Source organism: Amblyomma mixtum, chromosome 7 (genome assembly GCF_055824585.1).
Source record: "Amblyomma mixtum isolate Tamu chromosome 7, ASM5582458v1, whole genome shotgun sequence".
In the NCBI taxonomy this organism is placed as follows: domain Eukaryota; kingdom Metazoa; phylum Arthropoda; class Arachnida; order Ixodida; family Ixodidae; genus Amblyomma; species Amblyomma mixtum.
Window position 1 is genome coordinate 20,388,643 of NC_143018.1, and position 18,995 is coordinate 20,407,637.

The following is an 18,995-nucleotide window of genomic DNA, read 5'->3' on the forward strand; positions in this document are numbered from 1 at the left end:
TATATACAGATACATAGAGGGCGGAAACAGATTATAAACCAAGCAATGAATCGGCTTTATCACAAGTGTGTCAAGCGTGAACAGGCATCAAGGTAAGCAATTTCCTTGCGTGATAAGGTCAGGGAAGGAGTGCTGGTACATTTTTCAGCTTTCTTTCCAATGCAATAAGCCTCTATAATTTCTTTGTCAAGCCTCTTTTTTCCTTTACCGCACGTGCGTGTGGCATTGAACTGCGGCTCATTTGCTTTACATTTTTGACATGACTTGCAGTGTTCCGCTAGGTGCCCATCCATTGCTACAGCTTGCACAGCATGACGGTGTTCCCTCAACCTAGCGTTCAGGCACCTGCCTGTCTGGTCAATGTACGACTTCTTACCTTGATGCCTGTTCACGCTTAACACACTTGTGATAAAGCCGATTCATTGCTTGGTTTATAATCTTTTTCCGCCCTCTATGTATCTGTATATATGTGTTTTTTCCCGAGTAAAGAACTAGTTGATGTCAAGCGTTTGTCCTGTGTGCTTCTTCTTTTAGGTCCCTGTCTTTTAATTGCGCTTTGCTAAGTTCAACATGTATTACCAACTCGCCCAACTTTCTGCATTGCTTGAAGTAATCACTTGCATGGCTTTTCAAAGGGGGGGGGGGGGGGGGGGTGTCGCTGAAGGGCGAGGCATCATGGGACATTACCTGGAGTGGGCCTCCATGAGGCGGCAGAGATTCTGGTAGGTTGCCTGGGACGCAGGCAAGCTCAGCACGAATGGCAGGCCCACCAACTCCGGGGAGAACCTGCAGGCACTCTTGTGCTGCTGCCAGTGGTTGCTCTGGCAGGTGCTGAAAAAACAGCGCACAGTGCACGCTGACCAAACATGACAGCTGGAGAACGGGGGGGGGGGAAGGCCCAACAATACGAAAAGTGAGGCACATCCTCCAAGTGGCAAGATCACCCAAGGACGACACATTTTATCTCACATCGTACAGAACAGTTAGTTAGTTAGTTAGTTATATGGGGTTTTATGGTGCATAAGCAACTAGGGCTATCATGCGCCAAACACAAGGTTAGATGATATGTCGAGTGTACAGAGGTTACATTATAATAGATTTAAAACATTGGCTTTCTTTAGAAACTTACAAACAAGTGGAAACTCGACAAGTGTTTGCTCGCCTAAAAGCAATGCGGGATGAAATGGAATGTGTTCATTGTAAAATACCGCAAAAAATTTTTTTCTAAGTTCTTCGAGATGCGAACAAGAAATTAAAATGTGATTTACTGTGAGCTCCTCACCACACATTTCACACAGAGGTTTGTCTTTTTTTGTTAATAAGAAGTTATGGGTGATGTGTGTGTGACCTATGCGTAAACGACATAAAATTACTTCGAATAAACGCTCTTTATGGCGGCATGATTTCCATTCTTTTAAAATCGTACAGAACAGTTCAGTAGAACCTAGCTGTTACGCTATTCATGGAGGTAACACGAACATGCCAGGGAACGTAGTAACAAACACAGCGTATGAAAACAAAATGTCCATTGCTGTCTGCCACTGTTTGTTTCTTGTGAGCAGAGCATGCTTCTCTGGAATGTCCGCACGCACAGAATGTCCAAAGTGCCCTGCGATGGCTCTCCATCTGCCTGAGCAGCTGTTGGTAGGAGGAGGGCAGCAGCGAAAAGGGACTGCACACGAAGTGGGTGTACTTGCAGTATGCATGCGCTGCGGCCGCTTGAATCCTACACGATCGCCTACTTAAATCTTAGAAATTTCACCTTTTAAGCTGCATGTGACAAGAAAAAGCGGAAGAAAACAAAAGCCTCACAGCCGCTGTAAGGTGCGCACTGTCTGCCACGGCATAGTTCTTATGAGGGGGCGCTTCAAAACTGGGTTCACGACCAAAGAAGTAGGAGCCTTAGTGTTTGCTACGAAGACATTGAAGCGAAGGCAGGCACTGTCGTAGAATGAGGCAGTGTTGACGTATATTCAAAGTCAAACCCCCCCCCCCCTTGAGGTGGTGGTGGTAAAGACTCTTGGTAAAGGGTGAGGCCCTGAAGGGTCTCACTACACAGAGTGGCGTCCTTAGTCCAGGAAGGACCTCACTGGTTGAGGCTACTACCCAGGCCCGCCTGACTAAAGCTCTCTGTTGCTCCAGTCCAGAGCTGCTAAGTAGGGTTGCCTCCCAGTCCTCCTGAAAGCGCTTAGGAATGGGTCCTAACGTCGAATTCTATTGATATGATAAATGTTGATGTGATAAATTCTGTTGATGTGATAAATGACTGCCACCTCATCACAGCGTTTGCACCGTCCACTCAATTTAGGGTCGAAATGCTTGGCTACCACTGGGCAGAGCAGCGTGTTAGTTTGAAGGCAGCAGAGAGTGTGCTCTTCCACTGTAGATAATCAGCTGCGTCAACAGCCTCGTTCCCCCTCAAGCCCTGATGGCCTGGGGCCCATATGATTCGTTTTGGGGTCGCCGCGCTGAACCAGGGGGGGGGGGGGGAGGGGGGGGGGGGGGGGCAGCTGGAGGGTCGATTATAATCTGCAATATAAGGTAAGGGGGTTCAGTTATATTAAAGTACTTGCTATATCGAACAAAAATCTAGTTAATCATGCTGTTCATCATAACTAGGTTTGACTGTACAGTGGTGAGCAGCCTTGTCTAGAGCGCTTGAGTAGTGCGCACTTGGTAACAAAAACCGAGATTAGAGAGCAGCCCCTCATTACAGGGCAAAGTTTTCGTGCCTGCTTTGTTTACGAGGCTATCTGGCGCTACTTCCGTGCAAGCGTTGCAGCTGGACCCTAGAGGCTGCCACAAAATCTGGATTTGTTTGCAAGGAAGTGCACCGCCCGAGCGCTCTAGACAAGGCTGTTCACCACTGTACCTGCCTGTGGTGTCCAGCTCCACTGCAACACTAAAGACGCACGAAATACTCATCTATTCGCATTTATTTCAGTGGCTTATGCTGTGACAGCACAATGGGCAGGGCACTGCGATTTTTCATTCTTCTAACCCCAGCCCAGCCTAACAAATGAGAGTGCAGACCAAACCCCACACGTGGGGACCAAGGGGGGGACCTCACCGGTTGCAGTATCCCACGCGGAGGCAGCGGGTGCAGCGCTTGAGCTTGTCGTGCTCCGCCACACACTCCTTGCCGCACGAGGAGCACGTGTTCGCCAGGCCAGGCATCAAGGCCCGCTAAGAGAGAGGGGGGGGGGGGCAGCCTTGTTACTGCATGGCTGGAGCATGAACAAGCTGTGGGAATCCTGGCTTTGCGCCGTCGCCTTTGCGCGGCTGTGCCGGCCGCCCGCGTTGTTTCTCCTCTTTCCCTTGCTCCCGCCTCAGGCGGTGGAGAGGCGGCTGGGTGACTAATCACTGTCATTTAGCCACAGCTCCGCCCCGGCTCCCCAAGGGCCCTTGCCATTGGAGCCTTTTGGCGGGAATTCGGGGCCCCGCTTTGGGCGGCCGCGCGCCGCGCGACCGTCCGGGCGGGGCCCAGAGAGAGAGATCCCTTCGAGACAGCGTAAGGTGCGTACGTTACTGTTTTGTCCGTGCCGGCCTTTGCCGCTCGGACCAGTGCATATACTCGAGCTCGCCCGCACGTGTCCTCTGACCTGCAGCGGCTCGAGCCTGTCCAGCGGGGTCCAGCGACCTCCGACAGGCGTACCTTGCGTTGAATGCCCACTCCCTCTCGCAACCGGCCCAACGGTCGACACGAGAGAGAGATCACAGCACTGCCGCGGGGACATTCTCCTGCAGCGGCGTGCTAGCGGTGCGCATTACTCGAGTCGCTTCGTGCGCGCAGCGGAGCCTTGCTCCTCGCGCGCCCCCGGGACGGGGTGACTATTGAGTGTGTGTGTATCAGCTGGAGGACGATGTGAATAAACGTCTCCTTTGTGAACTTGGAGGCCTATTTCTTTGCGGCGAATCGCTCTCCTCCCAGCGGAGGTTGAGTGCGCTGCAGCGGTGTCCCAGTGTGTGTGTGGTGACGGCTGATCGGGGCCCTTGGCTCGCGCGAAGCTCGAACCCGCGGTGGGTGGTGGCCTGTGTCCACGTAGGAACCCATAACTGGCGCCCAACGTGCTAAGTCATTGGCGCTTACGCCTTTGATGGCACTTTAGCCGAGCAGGTCGCCTTGACGATCACGCTTGCGCACCGTGTCTACCACCCCCAGCTCGGCACTCGGCAGCTACATGTCGGCTCCCTACGGAGTTGTAGCGTCGTTTGATCCGCTGGCTGCTGTTCCTTCGAATAGCTAGACACCGTGGTTGGCCGCGGCCCCCATTGGGGTTTACGGTGACACAACCCAAAATGTTGACCACGTGGCTCCCATTGGAGCTGTATCGGAAGCACCCTGCGGTGCATCCGCTGGTCACATGCCTCAGCTGTGCACGCTTTCCGCCCAGTGCGAAAGCAGTTCGTGTCACGCTGCCGCAACCGGCAGTTTCGAACAGCAGCAGCCGTGCCCCGCGAGCAGTCATTTCTGCTCTGGGAACGGCGAGGCGCTGGCCCGGTTCCCTGCGGAAACCGCGCCGCTCATCGAACTAGGAGCCTTGCCTCCCTCGTTCGTGCAGCCCGCCCAAGCCTCCACTGAGGCAGGGGTGCAGTGCGCTCAGTTGGCTGATGCGGCTCCGCGAGCCTGCGGGTCGGCTGGCGCGCTGGGCTCTCCTGATACAGCATTACGACTTTTCCGTGCAGTATCGAAAGGGGAGCACAAACGTGGTAGCTGACGCGCTATCCCGTGCCCCACTCGCCAGCGGCGCCTTGACGCCTGTAGGCGGAGGGGGCGAAACAGCGGACGAGCCGCCGGGCGGCAAGGAGGGGGAACCCGCTAACGGGTTAACCCATTCCGCTAACCAGGCGAGCAGCGCTTCGCAAAGCGGACGAGAGGCAAAGCTCTTCGTGAGCGCCTCGGAGGTGCCGACGCGAACGGAAATTTTGGCTGCAAACCTGAGTGGGGACGAGACCATGCTCCCCTCTGGGATGACTGGAATCTTTTTCAGCCGTAAGAGCTACTGAAAGCCCAGCAAAATGACCCCTTTTGTCGCGAGGTGAGCGACAGTCTCAGGGAGACGGAGCGCCGTGACGCTACTTGTATTGTAGCGGGCGCAGGGGGGCAGAAGCCAGCGTGTGTCGCGGCGAACCCCGGGGAGTCGTATTTGCTGGACCATGACGGGCTCGTGCTGAAGTACATAGCCACCGATGACGAGTCCATCGACCCGTTCTAGGTGGTTATCCCCAAAAGTCTGAGAGGCGCACTTTTGCGATTCTCTCATGACGAACCACTGGCCGGTCATCTGAGTGGCTCCAAAGTTTTTGCAAAACTGAGTCATTCGGTGACGTGGCCTGGCATGAAGCGTGACATTTTCCGCTATTGCCGTTCCTGCCATGTCTGTCAAGCGGTGAAGTCACGGGGCGGCAAGCCGCCTGGAATGATGAAACCGTTTGACAGTGTGCGTCCGTGGCAGATGGCCACCTGCGATTTGATGGGGCCTTTCCCCAGGAGCAAGCAGGGGTTCAATGACCTGAAGGCCTAAGCGTCACGGTCTGACGAGCTTGCGCCGGTACCCATTGGTATCAAAGGCAAGCGCAAAGGCACAACTGGTGCTGCGGAACGCAAGCGTACGGAGCACCGGTACAATCTGAGGCGACGGTCACCGGTGTGATTGATGCCGGACGGCGGACTTTTCCGCAACCGAAGGCACGCAGCCTCAGCTAGCTGGCGAGCTTTCTCGTCAGGCCCTACCTAGGCGAAGCACGGTGTGTTATTTTTTTTTTGTTGTTGTTTTTGCAGCATGCTCAGTTCCAGCCTTGTGTGTTTTTCAGTTTATTTATTTGTTTGCTTGAGTCAGTTTCTAGCCACTTTCGTTTCCTGCTTGCTCGTCTGTTTTTGTTCTAACGTACCCAGATGTACATAGGCAAACTTCAGCCCGCTCGTGCTTGCTCTTATCTTCTAGAAGGAATAGATTGGATTAGGTGTCGTTTGTACAGCGCGCCTTTTCTCATTTCCGGCCCGACTGTGGGTGGTTGGCTCGTTAAGGAGCCGTGTGTTGCGGTGCGAGTTTTGTGCGGCCCGCATGGAGGGGAAGTTGGCGGGGCGTTTGGGGCGATGGGGGGGCGGAAAGTGCACCCTTTGACCCTCGCCGCGGCGCCTCTGGACGCTTCTGATGGGGGGGTCGTTGTCGCCGACCAACGTCCGCGCACTTGCCGGTGTATGCGTGGCTGTGGCTGTGACTGTGTGCGCGCGTAACCATGAGCCAAGGCGACGCCTGTGAGTTGTGCTGTTGTGTGCTTCTGCGTGAGCGCGAGGATGAGAAAGACCCCTCGCTGTGGCCAAGGTTACACATCAGGACCCCGCCGAACGTCCTCGCCCGTTTCAGCCGGCGTGAAAGGGGTGCACTAACTTTCTTGTGCCCGAACGTGATGTCGTGTCCAAGGGCGCGAGGTCAGTGCTCTGCCGCGGCCCCGTCGTCATCAACGCACCCTACATCAACGGAAAGAAGACCGCCATCAGTCGTCGGCCCTCCCAACCTGTTCAACTTGAAGTCTGCGAGCGGTGAGTCGCCGACAGGCCCACTGGGCCGCGCCACCGAACTTTGAGGCTGGCATCCACCTGTAACATAGTTGTACAGTTGTATTCACATCTTCTTGTGTACCGTGTATATAATCTGCAAGCTGTTTTGATTTACTGAAGCGTATGCAAGTGTTGTTTGCCTTGTTTTTCCTTTGTTTTTTTTACATTGTTCTGGCTGGAACTGAAGTGTAGCTAGTTTTTTTTTTGTGTATTCATTTCTTTATTTTGGAACTGAAGTGTAGTTTTTTTGTGTATTGATTTCTTTATTTTTGGCCGCGTGCTTTGCCGATGGGTAGGAGGGCATTTAAGGAGAGGGGGATGTGGGAATCCTGGCTTTGCGCCGTCGCCTTTGCGCGGCTGTGCCGGCCGCCCGCGTTGTTTCTCCTCTTTCCCTTGCTCCCGCCTCAGGCGGTGGAGAGGCGGCTGGGTGACTAATCACTGTCATTTAGCCACAGCTCCGCCCCGGCTCCCCAAGGGCCTTTGCCATTGGCGCCTTTTGGCGGGAATTCGGGACCCCGCTTTGGGCGGCCGCGCGCCGCGCGACCGTCCGGGCGGGGCCCAGAGAGAGAGATCCCTTCGAGACAGCGTAAGGTGCGTACGTTACTGTTTTGTCCGTGCCGGCCTTTGCCGCTCGGACCAGTGCATATACTCGAGCTCGCCCGCACGTGTCCTCTGACCTGCAGCGGCTCGAGCCTGTCCAGCGGGGTCCAGCGACCTCCGACAGGCGTACCTTGCGTTGAATGCCCACTCCCTCTCGCAACCGGCCCAACGGTCGACACGAGAGAGAGATCACAGCACTGCCGCGGGGACATTCTCCTGCAGCGGCGTGCTAGCGGTGCGCATTACTCGAGTCGCTTCGTGCGCGCAGCGGAGCCTTGCTCCTCGCGCGCCCCCGGGACGGGGTGACTATTGAGTGTGTGTGTATCAGCTGGAGGACGATGTGAATAAACGTCTCCTTTGTGAACTTGGAGGCCTATTTCTTTGCGGCGAATCGCTCTCCTCCCAGCGGAGGTTGAGTGCGCTGCAGCGGTGTCCCAGTGTGTGTGTGGTGACGGCTGATCAGGGCCCTTGGCTCGCGCGAAGCTCGAACCCGCGGTGGGTGGTGGCCTGTGTCCACTTAGAAACCCACAAAGCAAAGCTCAACTTCGTGAACGCAGTCGGTCGGCGCTGTACACTATTAAGGGGGGATGTTGGCAAGAATAAAAGCGCAACAAGACGACACAAAGAAGGAGGAAAAACGACAGGACAGGCGCTAACTTGCAACACTTCACTGTCTTCATAAACCACCGCACATATATCAACCACAAGGGGGGGGGGGGGGGGGGGGGGTAAAGACAGATAGGGGGGAACACAGTTGAAGGCAGGTGCAAAGAGACTCGAATATGACAAAACAAGAACAGGTGAATCCGCAGAACTATGGCATATCTGCGGATTCACCTGTTCTTGTTTTGTCATATTCGAGTCTCTTCGCACCTGCCTTCAACTGTGTTCCCCCCTATCTGTCTTTACCCCCCCCCTTGTGGTTGATATATGTGCGGTGGTTTATGAAGACAGTAGTGTTGCAAGTTAGCGCCTGTCCTGTCGTTTTTCCTCCTCCTTTGTGTCGTCTTGTTGCGCTTTTATTCTTGCCAGCTATGTGCCAACATGCCCCGGAGAGTGTTTTACTGAAGGGGGGATGTGGGGATCAGATCACAAAAATCGCGAAAAAAGTAGATTTTTGAAAAGTACACATTTTGGGACCTCCTACACTCTTTCTATGTTGTACTGGAATATTGCACCCAAAAATAAACTTTAAGCGCTCCAAATAAATATACTTGTCGGCATCTACACATAGACAGTGTGTGCTAGCTTACAACTTTCAGGCTTGTTTTCTCGAAAGTTTGTTTTGAGCTTAATAGTACCTTGCTCGTGGAAAGCATAGCACAGCAATGGTTGCATGAATTTTACCCCGTTTGTTTTGTTGTGATTACTGAAGTGTGATCTGCGTCAAGACAGTCTCAGATTTACCATTTAGGCTCATTTGTTTTTATTACATGGTAATTAGAGCATGATACATTCTAAACACAAAAGAAGGTGCATATAGTGTCCTCTAAAAAAAAAAAAGAGCAGAGAAACTTAAAAAGAAAATTAAGATAATCTTGATTTACATCACACATCTTAGTAAATATAAAAGCATTTACAGACCTGTAGCCTGTTTTTCTGTCACGCTAGGCTTTCCACAAGCAAGCAACATGAGGACAACATATAAACAATGATAAAAAAGAACCTACTGAAGCTGTCATTGTGAAACTTTATATCTGATTGTTTGATGCTGTTTTAAGCCAGTCTGCCAAATTTCATCACTCTAAGTCGAAAAATAGAGAAGTTGCCTTCGATCCCCTCATCCCCCCTTAAAAGCACCAAAAAGCTACAATTTTCCACTACATTTTGTTTTTCACCAAGGCAGAGAAGTTTCAAATAAGATCACACATCATACACCAAAACTATCTCGAAAAAATTACACTCACAAGAAACAGTGCACAAGGGCACGATTTCAATCGTGCAGCATCTGCGAAGCTAGGAAACAGGCAGAGCGACAAAGCTCGTCAAAAGCTGAGGAGGCCCAGTGACTACAGGCAAACAGAGGAAGGGCGATCAGTTGAACTCTTAAAGGTGCACTGAAGAGGAATCTGAACTTGTCTTTTTGCCGCGGGAACTCAATCTACACGTTCCTAGCATTCTTAGAAACTGCGACTTATTGCCCGGTGTGGCCGATTTCCCTAATTAAATCTAATTAACGTCCGGCTCCCGCCTTTATTTTTTTAATTCTGCCTCGTACGATGGGCGGAGTCAACCGACGCGGGGAGTGCCTTTCACCCAGTCCCGTGGCGGCTTGCCGCCCTGCCATCGGCGGAGTAATACGTAGTAGTCCGTAGAAGCAAATAGTCCGCACGTATTTTTATTTCTGCGGGCTTATTTTGCGGTTATATTATCTGCAAATGAAACTATTTATTCACGGAAACCTAAAAAACAAAATGAAGCGAAAGCAAAGCCTCCACGGAGCTGGCTGAAAGGCACTCCCTGCGTCGGTCGACTCCGCCCACCGTACGAGGCAGAATGAAAAAAAAAAGGCGGGAGCCAGACGTTAATTCCATTTAATTAGGGAAATCGGCCACACAGGGCAATAAGTCGCAGTTTCTAAGAATGCTCAGAACGTGTAGATCGAGTTCCCGCGGCAAAAAGACGAGTTCAGATTCCTCTTCAGTGCACCTTTAAGCCACAAGAGAAACACTTGCCTGGACAACAGCCACTTCCACCACCTTTTCCCTTACAGAGTCTTTGTCTAGAACCTCAAACCTGCAAGGAGGAAACCACACCACACGTCAGGGAAATGCACACGCCCTGCAAACACTGCATTGCACCGGCATTTTTGCCGACAACACAAACACCAAACTCTCCCCGAACTGCATACAGGCGAAATCTCTTTCTCTCTTTCTTTCTTTTCGGGTCACATCCACAGGCGAACTGTCAATGTGAGTAGCTGGTCATACATCTTTCCAGCCGTGCCAATCCAGCAAACCTTCATTCGAGTATGGACTCAGGTAGCACGTGTAAACCGTTCGTTTTTGTTGTGCCAAACGACTTTCACTTTTGGATGACTGCTTTTTGTTTTTATGCTCACTTAAAAAAGCCTTCTTTACCCCCTAATGACCACCATGGCAAGAAGAATACCTGTATAGATAATTTATTTCCAGTTTCTACTTTCAAGATGCGCAAAGTTCAAAAGAACCTTCCTCAGAAAAATGTCATAACCACCACTCTATACACCTATGTATACATCTAGCTAGGCATGACTGGTTTGGTTTGGTTTGTGGGGTCTAACGTCCCAAAGCGACTAAGGCTATGAGAGACGCCGTAGTGGAGGGCTCCGGAAATTTCGACCACCTGGGGTTCTTTAACGTGCACTGACATCGCACAGTACACGGGCCTCTAGAATTTCTCCTCCAAAGAAATTCTAGCCACCGCGGCCGGGATCGAACCCGCGTCTTTTGTTTCAGCAGCCGAGCACCATAACCGCTGAGCCACCGCGGCGGCTGCTAGGCATGACTGGTAAGAGTCATAAGCGTGGATGTTTCACTGCACACGTCATTCCGAATAGCGATAACACTTGCATGAAAATCACCATGAAAACAACCAACGTCCTGTACAGCAGTGTGGAAAAGACCCAACCAGCATTCCAAGAAAAGATGAAGGATCATGATTCCTGAGGGTTATCGCTCACTCCCTCATTCAAAAAAGATTTTTTTTCTTCTCATATCTAAGACGAAAATGAGGGTCCCGAACCAGAAAATGCAGAAAAAATTTTTCCGGTACCATTTGTTTGAAGCAAAGTCACAAGAACCTAGTAAGAACCTTCATAAGAACCTTCGAGGTCAATTTCTTCCAAATCTCATGCACCCTGTTCCAAGCTGAACCACCAAAAACATTTTAAAAATGGCCCAAGGTTGCAACTAAACAGCAAAAAAAAATTGCCATCTCTCACAGTAACTAAAGTAATTATGGTAGTTTCAGTAAAGTCTAGAACTGCAATGGGTGCACACATTTCTATTCCAATGGGCTAGGCCAGGTGTTCTCAGTTTTTATATAGCCTGGAGGAGCCTCGAACAGTTTCTTTATAGGTTTATAGGTTTTTATAGGCTTTTTATAGAAAACCCACGTCTCAACTTCTTCCTCTTCCTGCTTAAGATGCATGTAAATAAGCACGTTTAGGTGCTTGAGGAACCCAGAACGCCCTCTAAGGAACCCAAGGGTTATACAGAACCCAGTACGATAACCCCTGAGCCACACTACAGGCTACACTCACGCAAAGAGCTGGTCCTTGGGAGTCACTCCAACAAGGCTCTCCTCCTTGCCGTACACCTTGTAAATCCTCCGGTTGTAGACCTCAAGCACATGCAGCTGAAAGCAACAATCGGAGGACATAGTAAACCTGTGCTCAAGTACGCACACATTGAAAGTTGAGATTCAAACATGCATATACTACATTGTACTTCAGGCTGGCTACACTTTTAGATAAAAGTGTTGACAGCTCTAAACCAACTCGCTCTATCCATTCCTAACAGAATCCTCCAAGACGGCTAAATTACTTGCAACTTAACTGAATGAGCTTGGTTAATGAGGTTTTTATTACTCTGCTGACCAAATGACGTGATGTCACAGTGCGTAGGCAGTATAAATTCCCAGAGGCAAACTAGAACCATTTTTGATTAAAAAGAAAAAGGTTTGGTTTGGTTTATGGGGTTTAACGTCCCAAAGCGACTCAGGCTATGAGAGACGCCGTAGTGAAGGGCTGCGGAAATTTCGACCACCTGGGGTTCTTTAATGTGCACTGACACCGCACAGTACACGGGCCTCTAGAATTTCCCCTTCATAGAAATTCAACCACCACGGCCGGGATCGATTAAAAAGAAAAAGGGACAAGGATTTGTCAGCTTTGTGGTCATACATGTCATCAACAAGCAGTGGAAAAACAGCCGTAAGTGTTGATGCGAAAAAGAACATACATTCTTGGGAGAGACGTTCGTCTTCTTGAAGATTTCTTCTTTGAGGTCCTGGACTTTAGCATCGTGGTTGAGCCTGACCCGTAGCTGGAAAGGGATAAACAAGGAACATGAAGCAAATAAGGAATAAAAATGCTTGTGAACAACCCATAGCACAATTTCAATGGCTTCAAATGCAGACAGGTTTCTGAGCTCCATATAGACATTTGCTTTAAGAAGTCACCGAGGGGAAACTGAAGTATGCCCGCTTTGATAGATTACCATGTTCTAATGATAAAGAGGCTAATTTACTGAGAACAGAGCTTATATAAGCTTAAAAAAGGCGTAAAATTGGAATACAGTCTTCTCCACGATCAGCTGCTTTCACAAGCAAACTGAGGTAACAATACAGATTTTTAATGCACAATCTCCGAAGTTAGGCCACATCACTGTACACTTCCAAACAGTGATTGCGGAGTTCTGTTATACTGCAGTCACAAGCTTAACCCTTTGAAGGTTTTTGCCGTATATGTACGGCGGCGGTTTTCTGTCCCGCAAGGTCTTTGCCGTACGGGTACGGTTTCGATCTTCCGTTTGAAATTTTGCGCCAAAAGAACAATGCGTGCTCACTGGGGGTGCTGCCACCTATTAGGACTTACAAGAAGTGTTTGAATTTTGTGCTGCCTTCTTACGGAGATAAGCAGAACTTATGTCTAGCTTTAGCGCGGCGGCACAGACTGCGGCAACATCCCTTTTGTAGTTTTGGTTTCGCCGCGTGATCGCAACGGAGTCGCGCGAAATTTGAGTTTTCTTTTTGTCAGCACTATCTTGCAGGGGCTGCCGAAGTTGATTTCTATCTTTATTGGCGCTGCTCTTAGCTTGCTTATCACCGTTGCTCGCGAGGTATTCTCGCCCTCTGTGGCAACGTGCCTACGCGGTTTTGATTCCGCCGCGGGATCGCAACGGAGTCGCGCGAAACGTGTTTTCTCTTTGTGGGCACTGTTTTGCAGAGGCGGCGAAAGTTGATTTCTATCTTTATTGGTGCTGCTCTTGGCTTGCTTATCACCGTTGCTATTCTATTCTATTGAACATTTTCCAGTTGTGAGTGATGCTGTCACCAAAGTACTGTTCCTATTTTTTTTTACTATTTATTCTCGATTATATACATTTTGTAGATTCAAGATCCGCAATAAAGTAATTTGACCACCTGGGAAAGTTTTCTTCAAAATAATTCGACCCTCAAAGGGTTAAATGCTTAAATCGAGAGGCAGTAAAAAAGAAAGTCTCATGTTTTTCCCCCAGTGTCCCCCTTAAAGGTGCACTGAAGAGGAATCTGAGCTCGTCTTTTTGCCGCGGGAACTCAATCTACACGTTCCGAGCATTCTTAGAAACTTCGATTTATTGCCCTGTGTGGCTCATTTTCGTAATTAAATCGAATTAACGTCCGGCTCCCGCCTTTCTTTTTAATTCTCCTTCGTACGGTGGGCGGAGTCGACCAACGTATGGAGCGCCTTGCAGACAGCTCCGTGGAGGCTTTGCTTTAGCTTTATTTTGTTTTTTAGGTTTCTGTGAATAAACAGTTTCATTCGCAGATAATATAGCCGCAAAATAAGCCCGCAGAAATAAAAATACGCGCGGACTATTTGCTTCTACGGACTACTGCGTATTACTCCGCCGATGGCAGAGCGGCAAGCCGCCGCGGGACTGGCTGAAAGGCGCTCCACGCGTTGGTCGACTCCGCCCACCGTACGAGGGAGAATTAAAAAGAAAAGGTGGGAGCCGGACGTTAATTCGATTTAATTAGGAAAATTAGGGGGACGAGGGGCACGTCAAGCCAACTTTCTGGCTTTTTTCCCTCGGCCCTCACCATGTGTACATGGGAAAATAAATTGAAATTGAAATTGAAAATCGGCCACGCAGGGCAATAAATCGAAGTTTCTAAGAATGTTCGGAACGTGTAGAACGAGTTCCCGCGGCAAAAAGACGAGTTCAGATTCCTCTTCAGTGCACCTTTAAGAGTTCTTGAAGACTGGAGGAACACTGCCTTGGTGGTCAAAAGTGCGGCCCCAATTCCCGAACTGAGGTCGGTCTTCAAGGGCTGGCACACAGACCTTGACGGGCATGGACTGTGGGTCGAGGGAGAAGAAGCGCACCACAAACACCCTCTGTCTCTTTGGCAGGGGCACCGTCAGGTACAGGAAGGGGTCGAAGCTGATGGAGACCTGCGGGGAAGATGGACCATTCAACAGCGAGCGTCGCCACACGAGGTTGGTGAAACATGGCTCAGAAAGCCACTTAGCCAGGCAGTTACCGGGAAAGTACATTGCTGCTTTCATGGACCACGACAGCACAGTTTGTAAAGAAGGGCACTTGCGTGAACAAAATAAGAGGAGAAAAGAGCGGTTATTTAGAACATCACGCCTTCCTTGCCAAAAAAAAGTAAACTCTAACACATGCAGCCTGCTTTGTTAAAAAGATAGTAAAACTTCTGCCACAATCTTCTCCAATATTTTGTAATCAGAACCAAATTCAACGCAAACAAGACAATTCAAATGTAGACAGTAAAGCAACATCTCAGTTGAGGGACACTGGATAATAGGGCAGTTAATATTCACGATTAGAAGGTGCAAAGACTACTCTTTGGATTAATGGAGCCAGCCTGTGTTCTCTCCCCCAGAAGCTAATTACAGTAAAAGCTCGTTAATTCGAACTTCACGGGACCGGGAAAAACATTCGAATTATCCGATGTTCGAATTATCGAATGGCCGTGAAAAAACCGACAAGAACCATTTGCATTACGGTGTATGTAGGATATTTACTCGCGTAACGAACCCACTCACATAATGAACCCGCCCACCCCCGATTTTTGCCTAAGAATCTGAAAAAAAAAAAAAAAAAAAGCGTCAGTCGTTAACGCTTCCCTCCGTTTGGCACCGTCACGGCCCATAACGCATTTCTTGGCGGCGCACCAAGATGCTGCGCAGCGATAACATCACTTTTGACGTTAGCTCCAGCAAGGGGGAAGTGAACTTTGGCAGAGTGCCAGCGCTTGTTCGGTTGTGCAAGCCTCGTTTTCAGTATGTTCGCCTTATGTGCCATGGGCGATTGGGGCGGATGCCGTCTACTGCCACTCAAAAGCCGGCGTCTTGTTCGCGGCTGAGCGCGTGCTTCCGTTGGCGACCGACCGATGGGTGGAAGCATGGACGACACTCGCAAAGAAAAAAAGTTTTTCGCTCGTAATTTGTAGCGCCCGTCTGAAGTCATAGCCTTCATGGGCATTGGCTGGGACCGCGCTGACAGTGCTTATCCGTATTTTCGAATTAACAGGGCTCGAATTAACGAGTATTTAGTTGCGAGTTCCGGAGGTTGCGCGGAAAAGAGGGTAGGCAGCCGCCAGCGCGGTCGCCAACCCCTACCCTCCGGTGCCGCTGGCCACCGTGCCAGTGATGGTGCCATTTAAGCTTAACCCACTCTTCCAAGGTTTTATCTAGTTCCATCTTCTGTCCCCGTTTAGGACCTACGCAGCCTCTAACTATGAGGAGGAGGTGCTTTTTTTTTTGGCCACATGCTGCGTGCCAAGCCGCATAGATGCGGTGGCGCGTAGTTCGAATTATCCGTAACGGAACCGACTCGCTTTCTAATTAACGGGCTTTTTTATACACAGATCTCTATGAAGCTTGGCCGGACCAAGTAGTGTAGTTCGAATTATCCGAAAATTCGAATTATCGAGTTTTGAATTAACGAGCTTTCACTATTGCCTTCGTGACTGTGTTTGCATTCCAGTTGTGATGCTCATGTTTCATTCAGAGCCGATTTGTTGACATGCACTGCACTTTTTTCACTCGTAAATTTCCAAAGTAACATCGCAGATGGAGTACCCTGTCACTTGCCAGATGGAGTACCCCACCACTTCAGCATTTGCAGAGGTCTGCATGTCTTTCTTCAGTGGAAGACAGTTGTTCATTCAAACTGACACAGTAGCGGCCTACAAAGGCCGCTGCAATCATGCGATGCAATCATAGAGCAGAACACCCACCTTGTGGCATTTTGGGCAGATGACGGTGGACTTGTACTGGCCCTGAAAAAGGTCCACCACGATGGAGTCATTGCGAAGCTTGTAGTTGCTCCAGGATTCATCAGCGACAACCTGGAAGACAGCACTCAGGTGAGAAACAGGGGACGAAGCAACACCTCAGTTTTGCCAGTAGACAAGTGACTGGAACTCATCTTAGGATCCGTCAAAAAACTCCAAGCCTAACAAACAACGACATCAATTTTAAGCTGTACTGATAGACCAAATGCTGCTAATGAACACGTGAGCTATGCACACAGATAGACCGAAAGTTTATTTGATGACAAGTGGCTAACCAAAAAACTAGCGCTGTCAAAGGCAGCAGTAGTTGTTGGTCAACCACGGGTGTTCAGCCTTAAAGGGACCATGCAAAGAATTAAAAGCCGCTTGTAAAAGTTAGAAGTGATGCTCAGAAGCACTGACACCAAGCATGAGTCTTCGGAACTGAGCCCGCAATTTATTATGGATTTTTAAAAGTCGTGTTTTTTAAAATTCACGGGCCGTTCGGTGTCTTCGCAGGGAGCCATTTTGGAACCAAAATCGGGAAAACAGACGTCACTAGTCCCCATGACGTCGGCAGGCCACCACACGCTGTCATTCGCTCGAGCCGCGGCAGCTACAACGTCACGGGCACACTTCCGGTAGCGGTGAAAATCGTCTGCTCGAGCCGCCGCGCAACCCCCTCGGGCAAACGCGAGCCAGGGCGTTGCCTTCGCGCATATGTTTTCAATTTACCTCTGCCGCCTCTTTCTGTCGCGAGTTCGGGAGCCAAGAAAGCGCAGAGACCGGAGAGATGCTGCCGACGCACGCTGCTCCTCGGGAGTGCGACAACCGGAAGTCGTAAACCGAATGTCAGCGAATGACGTATTCATGGGCGGAGCCCAGTCCCGGAGCTGTTTTCTTTATTTTTTTATGGTGCCCCGTGCGTACGAGTTGAGGGGGGAGAGGAGGAGCGTGATTTTTAATCGTCTATAACTTCATTGTTATTGATGTTAGCTCAAAAATTCTTGCGCTGGGGTGACGAGTAATGGATTGCCTATCTTTATGTAATCTCAATAAATTTATTTCATAGTCCCTTTAATTAATTTCACCTTCCCTTTGGCCATCCTTTGAAGTCACTTTGAAATTATGTGCATGGCACAGCACTCAGCATTTTGGAGGAGAAACTTTCATAGCAAAAGGAGCCACAAAAAATTATATGCATGACAGCCTGGAAAGCTGATATGCCTTCAAGAGTGCTAAAATTTACTCACGCTGTCCGGACGGCCGGCAGACTCCACCCTCTCCACATAGGGCTTGTTGTGGATGCGGTTGAGATCCTAGAAACAATGAAGAGAGACTCTGTTCTCAATTTCTCAAAAAAAATTAAAAATTCGCACTAGGACAGGAAAATAACGAATACACAATATGACGAACAATGTCACCTCCATCAACAATGTAACATTTAGATGTTGGCAAGTTTCTCATTCCAGCTCACGCTGCCTCTTTTTTAACAACCAAGCTTGTATGCAGTCAGCAACCATAAGCAAACTCATCTCAAAACAGCCCACGAAACTCTGGCAGAACTTTAACCCACTTGCAGTGAAAAAGCGACCCCGCCAATATGAACTTAGTGTCGTAGAGGCTCGTAAAAATGTAGCCAATGACTTGACTCGGTCATTTGTCTGTCTGGGCAGTCTTTTTGACGAACCGTATTTGGGAAACAGTACTAACTACAGTAAAAAACCAACTGTTACAAAGCTATGGCAGCCACAAATTACCACGGAAAAGTTCAGAAAAATCTGCAGAGACTGAAAACAATGTGCCACTAACAGGAAATCAAAGCCGCCATCGAATAAGAAAACTGCGTTCCCCAAAACCTGTTTTTACCTGGTTGCTCATGCGTGAAGTGACCATTAGCCCTCTGCTCCAAGTGCCGCATTTCCAAAGAATGCCACTTGCATTGTGTTCATTGGTCCTTCCTGCTGTTGTGCACATGCAGTGTTATTGTACTTTTATGCACATTATCAGACTGTTCATTTGCCACGATTATGGGCATAATCATCATCATTAGCCGTTTGACGACAGCCACAGGATAAATTGGTGAGACTGGATGGTGACACATATTAGGAGAGCCAGAAAAGGAAAAATAACTAATAACAACAACACCCTGCCCATACCACATGTGCATCACCTGTTGGCACAACAGGCTACTGGACAGTATATGCTGAGGGGAAAAAAAAAAAATAAGCGGTTAGCGTTTGCTAAACAACTGCAATGAATGCCATACTGACACAAATCTACAATGGCACCTTACAAATACTACAGGGTTGATGTCAGGAGCGGCACTCCTTTGCGAACTGTAACACTGTAGCCAAAAGGGCGAGTTGGTGGTACATATTGAATGCCAACAGCGCAAACGACGCAGACAAAGTAGAAGAAAACACAGGACAAGCGCTGACTCACAACTGAAATTTTATTCAAGGAAAGTAGTACATTTTATAGAAAAAGTGGCCAACTTATCAGCTAGTAAACACAACCCAGTAGTGAGTCAGCGCTTGTCCTGTGTTTTCTTCTACTTTGTCTGCGTCGTTTGCGCTGTTGGCATTCAATGTGAACTGTAAGTTGTGCACATCAATGTCCCTACTATATCAGCTAACTTTCTTTGGTGGAGATGAGCTTCTCATCTCCATCTCATCAACTGAGGAACAATGCAGTCGCAACAATCTTAAAACCCCTCAAACTGCTCCCCTTGTTCAACCAGGGCTCAGGCCAACTGCCTCATGAAATTTCACTCCCTGATTCACCCTCCCGCTAATTCATTCCTCCCGACCCCCATTCATCCTCCGATTCACTCACTCAC

The 18,995-nt window shown here is 49.4% G+C and overlaps 1 protein-coding gene across 2 annotated transcripts in view; it reads right to left on the minus strand.

Annotated features, from left to right (window-relative positions):
* Positions 1-18,995, minus strand: part of LOC149335166 (ubiquitin carboxyl-terminal hydrolase 19-like) — a 48,268-nt gene that overhangs the window by 18,967 nt on the left and 10,306 nt on the right. For both annotated transcript variants that reach the window (XM_089551832.1, XM_089551830.1), the window contains exons 11-18: positions 17,407-17,472; positions 16,118-16,228; positions 14,193-14,303; positions 12,106-12,189; positions 11,406-11,500; positions 9,838-9,898; positions 3,071-3,186; positions 688-831 (exon numbers count right to left, since the gene is read on the minus strand). In XM_089551832.1, the coding sequence (XP_089407958.1) occupies positions 688-831; positions 3,071-3,186; positions 9,838-9,898; positions 11,406-11,500; positions 12,106-12,189; positions 14,193-14,303; positions 16,118-16,228; positions 17,407-17,472 (788 nt within the window). The remainder of the gene's footprint in view (positions 1-687; positions 832-3,070; positions 3,187-9,837; positions 9,899-11,405; positions 11,501-12,105; positions 12,190-14,192; positions 14,304-16,117; positions 16,229-17,406; positions 17,473-18,995) is intronic.